Source organism: Caretta caretta, chromosome 2 (assembly GCF_965140235.1).
Source record: "Caretta caretta isolate rCarCar2 chromosome 2, rCarCar1.hap1, whole genome shotgun sequence".
NCBI classification, from domain to species: Eukaryota; Metazoa; Chordata; order Testudines; family Cheloniidae; genus Caretta; species Caretta caretta.
The window spans coordinates 204,836,993-204,849,245 of NC_134207.1; the positions used below are offsets into that span (position 1 = coordinate 204,836,993).

A 12,253-nucleotide genomic window follows, 5' to 3' on the forward strand; every position below is an offset into this window, starting at 1 on the left:
GCTTCCTGGAAATTGGGCATTGGTGTGTGGGCTGAGAACCCTGGAAGAAGGTATTGCCTGCAGGCTGTCTGTGAGAACCTCTGTTCCAGAACTGATGTATGTTTGTGTACTCATACACCACACCTCTGATTTCTCCTCCAAAGGCAAGCTGACCTGCAAGGCCTGACATCTACTGCTTGGCAAAGAGGTAACAATATTACATGCAATATCTGTATCCACCTACTCTATAATCATAATGTTAGGAAATGTTTCTGCACTATAAGTGTCCAAGATGTGTGGTCATTCAGCAAGGTAAAAGTCCCTGAGGGGGCCTTTGGGGTGTTTCACAGGTTGTGCTCTCTAGAGGTTAGTTGCTGCAGTGCCGTCACAGACCTGGTCAGGCTCCCCTTTGCTGGATACACACCAGGCTGCTGTATTTGGATCCATACCCTGAATGTGTGCTTTTAAGTTCTTCTGGGACTGGGTAGGTTCCAGGCCTTTCTTTGGCCACTAGGCTCACTCCCTGGGCATAGACTCTGCGGGCTACCTCTTCTTGTACATGGGACCCAATATTCCAGCTGCCCTAGCCCCAAGACCAGTATTGAACCCATCCCAATACACTCCAGTAGCTTAAGCATACCCTCCCACAGAGCTCCACCCTCATGGGTACATTAGTTATAGTTTAACCCTTCAGGAACATGTAATATTTGAAGCAAACAGACACAATCGTTGCAGATGGATTTCTGAAACAAAGCATACTTTACTCATAGACAGCACAAAAGATATACAGATGTAGGTAAAATAGTAAATCCTCTGTAAACCAGTCTAGGACTTAGGTTTTTTTTTACCACTTTTGAATGTTCCTTGGGATCTGGTCAGTGTCCTTTCAAAATTCCAAGTCCATCTCCTGGACTTCACTCCTCCAGCCCAGGCTTCTCCTCCAGATCATGGAGTCTCCTCACTGACTCCTGCATCAACTTTGGCTGATGTGCCAATCAAAAGGTTCCCTCATGCCCAGAAAGCCACGCCCCTTTTTCCTCCACCCTTGATCTTCTCAGCCTCTTGTGTTTTTGAAGGTGTGCACTAACACGCAGATCTCCTCTTTCCCTTTGGGGAATCTTCCATTTTCTTGTCCTTCATAGATAATCTGGAGAGGACTGATTTTACCTAGGTTGCTGCGACACCATTGCTCTGCTTGGGCAAGGTCTATTCGGTTGTTTGATGGTCATTAGTGACTATCACATTCAGAGGTAGTTGGCCAGGTCCTACTCCCTCTCTCATTAGCACAACAAATGCAATGGAAGAATACGGTGAAGACTACCAAAAGGGCCTAATGCAGTATTGCAAACACTTGTGAGTTTTGTGCAAGTGACAGGATTTCAGAGGTGTCTGGAGCTCATGTCATGATGATGCAAGAAGCTCCAATCCCCTCACAAAGCTCAGCCCCACCAGAAGCCAGCAGAGTCTCTCCTCTCCACATGCCATGCTCACAGGGGAAGGAGGGAGCAAAGAGCTTAACAGCTCAGTGCAACACTGCTCCCTCATCCCCCCTCTCCTACTGTGAGAAAAATGGACAGGGCAGCATTTCTGCTCCTCCTTCTCCCCTTGTAGCATCTGGCCCAGGAAGGGACAGACGGGGGTGAAAAGTCCCTGGAGCTTACCCCTCATAGCATGGCAGGAGGAGCGGGGACCTGGCTGCAGTCCACCCAAGCATGGGAGAGAGTGAAGAACCCCAGGAGGAGTAGAGCACACTGGGGGAGGCTGAACGGGAGGGATGAGGCTGAATCGATGGGGGCTTGGACTGATGGGGGGACTGAACTGATAAAGGGACTGGGGACAAGATTAATTGCTAGCCAGGGGGTGGCTAGATGTGGCGGTGAGAGCTCCTGACCAGGAGGTCCACATCACCTTACTTAATACATTTGGGATTGTGGGCAAGACTAATTGTCGCATACAGACTCAGAATGGGCTGGGGCAGTTCAGTAGCCAAAAGGCATACTGAAAAAACAAAACATAATCTTTTTTAAACATCTCATGATTTTTTGGGCCAATCTCAAGATTTTTTTGGAGTCTGAATCATGATTTTGGAGTTTGAATCACTGAGGTCGGCGATGCTGATAACCATACACAGAGTTCATAATATCAAATAGCATTCATAAGCTGTACATAGATTGCCATATCATCAGCGGTGCCTACTCAGACAAAACTCCTATTGACTTCAATGGAAGTTATGTTGAAGGACTATAGGATTTGTTTCCAAGTTAAGGTGGCACCAAGGAAATACAAATCTCCTACAGGTCTCTATGAGGCTGCTAATCAATTGTGATGTGGACACCTTTCCATTAGGAACCTTCCATGGAACTACTTTCAGAATAATGTACTAGTCAACGTGAGTAAGGGTGACAGAATCTGACCCTAAATAATTAGATAAACTATGTAATAAATAACCCCTAGGAACAAAAATGCAACATTTCACTGTGCACTGATATATTTCATTCAGGGCAGAACCTGAGGGCTGCAGACTTTCCAGATTTAATTTAAGAACACGAGCCAGTAAATCACCATTGCAAAACACACTGTTTGTTCTACTTTCCCATGTGACAATCTTGAACACATTTGTTATTTTAATCAAATTGGCAGAGATAAAATGGGGTATAAAAGACAGAGTGCAGTAACTAGTGCTGTGGCTCACACTACTTCATCCAGCTGTTATAAAATGCAGGCCAGTCCTATTCTCCTTTTGGTTGGCTTAGCCTGTGTCTGCCCAGTCTTTGGTGAAAGAGAAATCCGCGCTAATGGCACTTTTTCAAACAGAAAGTATTACAGCTCAATAAACGTCACTAATGGAGGACCTTGGGGCGCTTGGACATGGATTGATATGTGCCCAGAACATTTCTATGCTACGGGATATAGTGTAAAGGTAACTGAACCTGATTACTTTATCCATACCCTCGTCAGAGCTATAGGTTCTTATCATGTTAATGATCTTACTGTATTTCTGTATATTTTAGGTGGAGGAGTATCGAGGAGCTAGTGATGACACTGCACTAAATGGGATCCGTTTATTTTGCATACAAATCAACAGTACGAATAGTGCTGTCTATACCGTTGAATCTGATTCTGGAAAGTAAGTTTAATGGTACTTCAACCTTTTATATTTTGTTTGATCTATAGTAAACCAGAAGATGAGGAACCTGAGAACTTGTAGCACTGTCAACCACAGTGCAGCCTGTTATTGCCTCCAGGTTGCTCTTTTTAAGTTTTTATGCTGGGAATATAATTGTTTACTACTACCGAGGAAGCGGCCACATTATGGTCTAAGTTACACCAGGGTAGCCCAATGAATTTGGCTCAAGGTATTAATTATGCATGATTTGCAAAATTCAGAGAGAAAAGGCTACAATTTAAATAGCAGACATTGACTGTGTTGTGTCTGAATTTCCTACCTTTTCCCCCAGGCACACTTTGATGGTCTTTAAAGTTAAAACTGACACCTCATCCTCACTTGAATATTTGGCCTTTACAATTTTCTTATAACAACTTGTGTTATAGGGACACAGTCAATCTGGAATCTAGTCACTTTAAAAATAACAACTTTAAAGTCATTCCCAGGTACTTTACCTGCTCCTGAGGCCAAAATGTTGGCAATCACATTTCCCTGTTTTTATATATTTTTTTCTTTCCCCACCTTGCTGTGTAAAAAGTTCTGCCCAAGCAGCGGAAACTAAGTAACTAAGCCCTGACACTGCAATCAGATCTACTAGCGTAGACCCTTCCACCCCAATGGGGCACTGCATAAGTGGAGGGGTTCAGCTAATAGATCTGATTGCAGGATCAGGACCTGGCTGACTACAGAGGGGAAACAGTGAAAGTGACTATACACCAAGTTCTGCCAAATGCACAACGAAAAGAAACAGGAAAAAAAAAAAGAGAGAAATATTTCCCCTTCATTTTTCAGTTATAATAGTCTTTGGCATTACTTGTAATGGTAATAGGGAAATGTTCAGACAGAAATGTGATTATTTTAAAGTTGATGATGTCCCCTTAAGGGCCCAGTTATCAGTTTCAACTTTGAATGCCTCACCCTCTATCAGTTGTATCAATGATGTAATATAAAGAGTGTTTTTTAAATGTAATTTGTGTATGAAAGGATCTGTGGGTCACTGATATATATGGCTCAGTCATTTAATTGAGTTTATATTATCTGATTTTAAGAACTGCCATATTAGATCAGACTCAAGTCCATTTAGTGCAGTATCCTCTCCCCTACAGCGGCCAGCCCTAGATGCTTCAGAAGACATGCAATGATCTTCCAGTAGGCAGATGGGAGAATGCACCCTGCATAGGTCTAATCCTGGTTTCTGATAGTTAGAGATTGGCCTGAATCCTGAAGCACAAGGTTTAATATCCCTTCCAAAATGTTTGTTGACATTAATTATGAACACTCTAGATATTCTTAATATTCATGTAAATATCAAAGTTTTAAAGAGTGGACATAACATAAATCCAGATTTTGAAGTATGGGTATAATTTTTTTCCAGGCAGACACTTACAATTATTGCAGGCAACAAAGAGTAAACTCCAAGCTATTTTAAATTGATATTAAGAAACATATTCTCCTCTTACTTCCACTGATGTGAATGGATTTACTTTAAGGCTTTTTCTGGTGTGCATATATCTACAGTGAATCTTGTTTTCTCAGGTTTTCTTGAGTTTGACACATATACTGTGAACAGGACATTCACATTTCTTCAGTTTTGTTCCAACTTTTTCCTGCCCTCAGACAGGAAAAGCTTCTTGCTGCTTTGTCATGAGTTCAGCTTGTGATAACCTGCTGTCATTGTGCTGTCACTTTATTTTTGGAATGTAAGGAATGGTATCCGCTGTGTATTCTGCAGAGTCCAAACACAGCTGGTGTTCAACACATAATAAATAATACATTCAAAATAATTCAGAAAATCTGGCATACTTCCCATTTTAAAAATTGATCAAACTTGATTAAAATAACATTTCACTAACTTTTATGCAACAAGTAGAGAAAAATATATTGAAATTCTCTTTCCCCCCCCTAGGTTTGGGCAATGGTCAGGAATCACTTGGTGTCCAACTGGGTTCCTAACATCCTTTCAGCTGAAAGTTGAAGAACCCCAAGGAATTTTAGACGATACAGCCGCTAACAGTATCAAATTCCGCTGTAGCAGTGGTGCTATCATAGAAGGAACAGGCGGTAGTTTTGGTGATTATGGTGGATGGAGTAATTCGTGCACAAGAGGTGGAATTTGTGGCATTGAAACCAAACAGGAACCATACCATAATATTTTTATTGATGACACAGCACTCAATGATGTTCGTTTCTTCTGTTGTGACTGATTTCTATTGTTGAATGTTATTTTCTGGGATTTCCCAAAGGCTGACACCTGGATTGTTCTGAACAGAACATTCTGTTATTTTCAGCCTTGTGCCAAGCCCCACTGCAAAGTCAATTTGCTCTAAATCTTAGTAATAGTAACATTTTCTGTCTCTTTAAAAAAAGTCACAATAAATTAGGTTTCAATAGTGATGTGCTGCCCCCTAATGACTGTCTGAAAGCTGTGATTGATTGATATGGAAATGAATTGTGAGCTGATCTAAAGGAAAGCCAGGTAGTTAGGAACAGGCTCCATCCTGCAATCACCTCTCTGTTTTGCCAAGCTTCTCCCCCTCCTATTTTGGAAGCACCTGAAGGTGTCAGCCCTATTTGATTTCATTCCTAATTTAAGGACTCCAGATAAAGTGTTCATGCAAGTTAGACTTTCTGACACAGAGAGCCTGACACTATGGTCCTCATATTATAATAATTGCTGTTAACTTCAGTGAGAGACTTGAGGTCAGAAGGGATGCATGATCACGCTCCCAGTAAAATAACCTTGATGAGTTACTTTTGAGGACCATCTATGAGACCCATGGTGAGTAAGGGGCTATAGGAATCCTCTTTTCTAGAGTCAGCAATGTCAACACTCTTATTCTTTAAAGTAGCTAGCAGCAGATACAGGAAAAGGAAGCAAACACTAATATGTTCTTTTTACGTAGCTATAAAGTCTTGTGCACCTAAAGTTCTTCCATTTTCTGCTTTCAACTGGAAGTTTTACAACTTTGCTTTAGTACATTAGTGATACTTTGCTTTAGTACATTAATTCTTCCCAACGTTTTATGAGTCAAAATGGAATACCTTCAATAAATTTCATGTCAAAATACATGTTGTTTGGGAGGTTTTTTTCTCCTAAATATTTCACACTCTGCTCTTGTTGGGTGTCCTTAAGCCTACTAATGGAAAGTTTGCTGACAAGGAGTTACTAAATCCCAAAGGAAACTAAAGCTATGTACATCTATCCATTTCTTTGGAGTCATTGTCCCATCCAATTTAGATTGTGGATTAAGGCGGCAAGAGACAATGGGCCAAAGACAGGGAGCCTGATTGTACTCCCATTGACATCAATGAGAATTTTTAACAAGAACAAGATGTAGCCCAGTTCTGAGCTAATTCACACACACTGTGCAATATCACTGAGAATGGGGTATTGGCTCAGTGTATTTGGACAGGAATATATTAACTATTTCTTACAAAAGTAATTATGTTCTACTTTGATACATATAAAACCTACTTTGTTTTATATGGGTCAAGTACACTGTACAGCTTGGCTAAACTCTCATCTCAACAAGGCAGACTTCCTTTGAGAGAGTTTCTAAAGTTTCACAAAGATTCATCTTCCTGTTTTCTTAGAAGTTTTAGAAGAGAGACCCTTTGGCAATTTGTCTTCCAAGTTTCCTTAAAAGGGCAAACTTCTTGTCTTCTGCAGGTGTAGAGCTGCAGAGTCATTAGCGATACTCACAGTACTTTTATTCTCTGGTTGAAGAGAACAAATAGTAATTTTTCGCTTGAGTTGGTTAAACCAGGAGCCTACTGCAATTACTTGAGCAAGACTTTCCAAGCAAGGTCTTTCTAGCATCTCCTGAAGACCGTGGCAGACATACATAACTTTCTTTTGCATGCAGGAATCTGTGTGTCTTGAATCCTAAATGAAAGTGACCGTGAGGTTTGGAGACAGTCTTCACATAGACCTGTCAGTCATCTCTCATCTAGCACATGTGAGTGATCAAATCGCCACAGCTGATTCTCATTCTTGTTACATACACGTAAGGACAAGTCCTTCTCAGCTTCAATCTTCACCGCCTCTAGGCATTTACCAGAAAGGATGTGGACAATCATTCCACTCTACAAAAAGACAAAAAAGGGACAGAAGGAATGGAGAAAAAGTAAAAGACTTTCAATAAAGATCAGAATGTGTATTTTAAACTTCTAACAAAGAAATGCAATCAGTAGGGATCGGTGATTATTTCTTTGTTTGGAGTAATACTTTAAATTTAATGATTACTGAAAAAGCCTTAGGGTTGATCCTGAAAGGTGGTGAGTACCCATAGTTCCAATTGAGCCAATGGGAGTTGTGCATACTCAGCACCTATTAAGATCAGACCCCACCCCACTCCCAGTGCCTTCTGCTTTTTAGAGGATAATGTTGTCCCCAGCATAAATTGCTGGACTGTGTCTTGCCAAGACTAACCTAGTCCAATGCTGGGGGAAATGAATCCTCACTGGGATTAGGAAGTAGAATGGTAGCAGAAGTGCCCCATAACTGCAACTATAATAGACTCTGAGCTGTAGTACGCATGTGATTGCCATGCACCTGTTCTGTGTGTAGAAAAACTGGAAGTTCATCGAGTCAGAGTTTAAGTCCAGGAGGGACCTAGTCTGACCTTGTGTATATCCCAGGCCACCAACACCACCCAGCATCTGCACACTAAACCCAACAACTGAAATTAGACCAAAGTATTACAGTCCACAGAGGACTAGACAATGATGTGCCACTGGGAGAGAACAGGTGGGAACGACAGACACCAGTGCCCGAGGCTCCTGTAATGGCAGAGAAATGATTAAGTGAGATATACCCAGATAATCCTGGCAAGTGACTCTCACCCACATGCTGCAGAAGAAGGTGAAAAAACCCCCAGGTCACCACCAATCTGACCTGGGGGAAAATTCCTTTCTGACTCCACACATGGTGATCAGTTAGACCTTGAGCATATGAGCAAGAACCAGCCAGCCAAGCACCTGAGACAGAGAATGCTTCATGCCACCTCAGAGCCCTCGCCCACCCTGTCCAGTGTTCAGTGTCCTTCCATCCTTTCACAGGAAGGAGACAAAAAAAAAACAAAAACAGAATACATTGGCAGCGGTGCGGGAATCCCTTCCTGACCCCTGCAGGTAGCTGTCTGAAGCCTAGACACATGAGCTTCTAGGAACATAAGACATAAACTGGTGAGTCCCAGGGCTGCTGAACTCTGCCCCCTACCATGACAAGCAACCCATCATACACTCCCATTTATAAATCTGTCTAGATCTCTTTTAACACTTTGTTCCATATATTGACCTGGAGCCTTAAAATTTCCCATGCTGCAGATAATTTCCTACCTTGCTGGGTGAATTCCACTGAATAATACTGAATTCTTATAGAAGGAGATACTCCTATACTGCAGTAGAGGGGGAATTTTAAGGCCCCATCCTACTCCCAAAAGGGATCCAATTCAAGCCAAGCAAGGGGTTCTAGAGCATGCGGTTCTATAGAATGATTGCTTTAACTCTTATTCTTAACTAAATTTGTATGAGGAAGTTGGGGTGAATAGGACAAATAGCTTCACAGTACCTTGGATGCAAACTGTGATGCAGTGAAACCGTAATCTAAAACTTCTGGTAACCCCTTCCCCACAACTTTTGGGCTGTTTTCAGTTAGTCTAGCTTCATCACAAAATCACTACACACCTCTTGGACATCCCATTGTTGCTGGTTATTTTCTGCCTCTTGCGTACAGTTTTGAAGGATAACCTTCTCATGTCTGACATCAAAGCAAAACTGCAGAGCGGAACCAAACCGGATTTCCTTCATACTGTTATATTCAAAATGCTAGAAAAAGAAGGGTTTGTTTGCATTAATAAAGTTGAAGAATATTCCAATTCATTTTTAGTTGCTAGTATCCAAAATCATTTCCTGTCTGTTAACATACAATGCCAAGATGAATGAAGGAGACACAATAGGCCTGAACCTGCAAACCTATTTTCTTACAAGTAGTCCTTGCACGACTACTTTCTTGGGACTATTTCCATAAGTAAAGGTTTTTAGGATTGGATAACATGTACAAAGTAGATGCAGAATATAATATTTGTAGGCAATGTTTTTCTGGTTTGTTTGTTTTTTTTTAAAGGTCTGGGAATGTCCGGCTGGTGGGACATTCCCAGACATCAGATTATGGGAAAAATCCATCTCTGTTATTCTAGAGTTGCTATATTTGTTCCCTAAACTTCCTAGTCTTCCATTTCCCCAGATGCTACTGAAAATAATAAATAATCACTTTGTACTCACAGGCCCAATCCACATGTGCTGGACAGTTTCAACTCCCACTGAGTTCATTCTCAGCATTCAAAAAGAGAGATGAATTTAAAAGTTCAGGGGAAAACATCTATCTTTGAGTCAATCAGGAAGCAGAACTTTTACAAACCAATCAAGACACAAATATTGGCATATACAATCTAAAGTCCTGGTCTTGTATTTCTTGAGCTACCAAAACTTCCCCTATCTTTAATGGGAGTTTTGGATGTAAAAGGATCAGAGCATAGAGTTCTAATTGTTTAACGTTATTGCAGAACTCAGTATTGTTGACTGACCTCTATGGAGATAAAAAGTAAAGACCTCATTTTTAGCTTGATGTAAGCCAGGCTTTCATTTTTGCATCCACAAATGGACAGAAACACTTTAGTTAATGTAGATGATTGAGTGTGCTGCAGATCAAATACTTAAATATCAAAATGACCTAAAATGTTCAAAAAATTTCAGGTGAAAAACAGAAGCCAGCTTTAAATATCTGTCATGGAAAATGAACAGACATATCCTAGGTGTTGGTGGTTAAATTACACTTTGCATATTACCTTAAAAAGGAGAGGCAGAATACAGTAAAGCTGTCACAATGCTGTTTGTATTTTCATTAGACAAAGACTGCTTACTGAGATTTCATTTGAATGAATGAATGTTTTTGCTGTATTGTAAATCTTTGCTTTAAATTATTGTTCTGTCAAGCAGTGTGCTAAGTAATCATTCTGTTATATTAATTAAAATACGATTTTTCCCTTTCTTAACTTTCCAAAAACTGATTGAAAAAATAACAGTCAACTTCATGAAAATCTTGACATTTACCATTTGCGATAATTCAATATACTGCAGTATTTGTTGTGTTTCAGTCCAATCACATACATTTTTCATTTTTAGTATAGAGAATACTGAAAATATCATGGGATAGTGGTGTGGTGAACCTCAATATTTTAAGGTTCAGATGAACTGATTCCCAAATGGAAAAAAACCCATATTTTTTGGATGGGACAAAATCAGCAAGACATACTCTTGCCGTAATTTAGCTGGTCAGCATTTAGGCCCTGATTCAAGAAAGTATGTAAACATTTGTTTAACTTTAAGCACATGAGTACTCTTATTGAAGTCAATGCTTAAAGTTAGTTAGGCACCAGTTAAAATACCTTCCTGAATTGGGGCCTTAAATTTGATGCCAGTACACAAAAGCTTTAAATATACAATACCTGGTTAATATTGTCACTACAAGGAGACAGCTCAATAGGACCTTCTGCAGCACCCCATGCAGATCTGTAATCTGCACAGAAGCCAACACCAGTATTGTACAGCTGCAAATAAATATTTGTACTGAAATAAAGTACAATCAGTTAAAAAGGAAACGTCTTTTAATTAACTTTTAATGATGCTTGGGTTGTATCCTTTTTATTGTATGTGCTTTGGCTAATTATTCAGCCAGTAGAGTTCTTTCACTCATAGGCAAGATCAAATAGTCTCGCATATTGAGCGAAACTGAGCCTTGTCAGTAGAGTGACACAAGAGATTAGCTTGGCCCAATGCTATTTGGCAAAGTTAAAGTTAAACCTCCACTTTATCATTAGTAGATCTGGTCAAACCTTTTCCAACAATTTTTTTATGGAAAACTGGGTTTTTGACAAAATTAAAATTTTTGCAGAAACTGTCTGTATTCCCTGAAAATGTTTGATATTTTTGTCAGAAAAACTGAACACCCAAAACTCTCCAAATTTTTGGGTTGGGTTTTCAGTTTTCAACATAGAGTCACTATTTTCCACAAAAAACCCTATTTTCTGATGACCTCTAATAATTGCCCTGTTTGTGTATATGGTACTGAATTTAATACATTAGTCACAAGAATGTTTTCAGTATCATGACCATATTACATATCCTGGTATGTTCTGACAAACGTGGAATTATATATCATTCCATACAATATGAGGATAACTAGTAGTATATTATATTACAGTTTCTGAATCTATCAACCAGAATGCTAGGGCTATGTCTACACTCTGAGCTCAGGATGTGATCCCCTGCTCATGTACACATACTCGCTCTCACGCTCGTTGAGGTGCCACTAAGCCTTTTCACATTGGGTCAGATTTTGAGATCCTAAAACAATGCTTAGTCTTTTCTTGGGCAAACTCTCATTAATGTCAATAGGAACTTTCCTGAGAAAGGACTGACTAGAAACTAAGAGCCTCAGGATTTGGCCCATTAAACAGTTTTATTAAATGTGTGTTTTAATAAGTTATAATTATTAAATGTGAAATCCTATAACTTTTGGGGAGGCAGCATGAGCTAGGGAATAGGGCACTGGACTGGGAGTCAGGAGAAGTGGGTTCACTTCCTGAGTTGGAACTTGTTGTGTGATATTGGGCAAGTCACTTTACTTCTCTGTGCCTTTGTTTTCCCTCCAATTCTTTATCTGCCTTGTCTATTTACATTGTAAACTGTCCAGGCTAGGGACTGTCTCTTACTATATATTTGTACAGCACCTAGCACAATGGGATTCTGATCTCAGTTGGGGTCTCTAGGTACTCCAGTAATACAAATAATAATAAATTTCCCTCTTACCTTGCCAGAGAATCTTGGTTTGTACACTGGTGGGTAGAGTTCGGGGTATACATTTGATATAAACCAATGAAATTTTCTACAGCCCAGTCGCTTTTGGAGTTGAAGGCGCTCGTTGCAGTCTGGCTTTTCAGCCTTATATGAGAAAGCATAGAGCAGTTGAATGGATAGTAAACAAGTACTAATATATTTGGTTTTGAGAAGCTGTAAAAGAAATATACTGCCCAGGGAGGGCTCAGT

The 12,253-nt window shown here is 40.1% G+C and overlaps 2 protein-coding genes across 6 annotated transcripts in view; one reads left to right on the plus strand and one right to left on the minus strand.

Annotated features, from left to right (window-relative positions):
* The first annotated feature begins 1,837 nt into the window (after window positions 1–1,837).
* Window positions 1,838–6,212, plus strand: LOC125631599 (vitelline membrane outer layer protein 1 homolog). Its single transcript, XM_048838530.2, has 3 exons — window positions 1,838–2,899; window positions 2,991–3,106; window positions 5,052–6,212. The coding sequence occupies exons 1-3, from the start codon at window positions 2,627–2,629 to the stop codon at window positions 5,347–5,349; spliced, it is 687 nt and encodes a 228-aa protein (XP_048694487.1). The 5' UTR covers window positions 1,838–2,626; the 3' UTR covers window positions 5,350–6,212.
* A 311-nt stretch (window positions 6,213–6,523) lies between these two features.
* The window catches only part of GALNT15 (polypeptide N-acetylgalactosaminyltransferase 15), a 43,563-nt gene continuing 37,833 nt past the window's right edge, over window positions 6,524–12,253 (minus strand). For 3 of the 5 annotated variants that reach the window (XM_048838515.2, XM_048838514.2, XM_048838517.2), the window contains 4 exons: window positions 12,017–12,148; window positions 10,654–10,755; window positions 8,834–8,974; window positions 6,524–7,231 (listed from right to left, as the gene is read on the minus strand). In XM_048838515.2, coding sequence (XP_048694472.1) covers window positions 7,085–7,231; window positions 8,834–8,974; window positions 10,654–10,755; window positions 12,017–12,148 — 522 coding nt within the window. In that variant the 3' untranslated portion in view covers window positions 6,524–7,084. The remainder of the gene's footprint in view (window positions 7,232–8,833; window positions 8,975–10,653; window positions 10,756–12,016; window positions 12,149–12,253) is intronic. The other 2 variants (XR_012667206.1, XM_048838516.2) reach the window with 2 other exon arrangements.

Excerpts from the sequence above, each read along its gene's own strand:
- LOC125631599 (XM_048838530.2), top strand. The coding sequence starts at position 2,627 with ATGGGGTATAAAAGACAGAGTGCAGTAACTAGTGCTGTGGCTCACACT. Across the intron at positions 2,900-2,990 it reads CTACGGGATATAGTGTAAAG|GTGGAGGAGTATCGAGGAGC; the intron begins GTAACTGAACCT and ends TGTATATTTTAG. Across the intron at positions 3,107-5,051 it reads GTTGAATCTGATTCTGGAAA|GTTTGGGCAATGGTCAGGAA; the intron begins GTAAGTTTAATG and ends TCCCCCCCCTAG.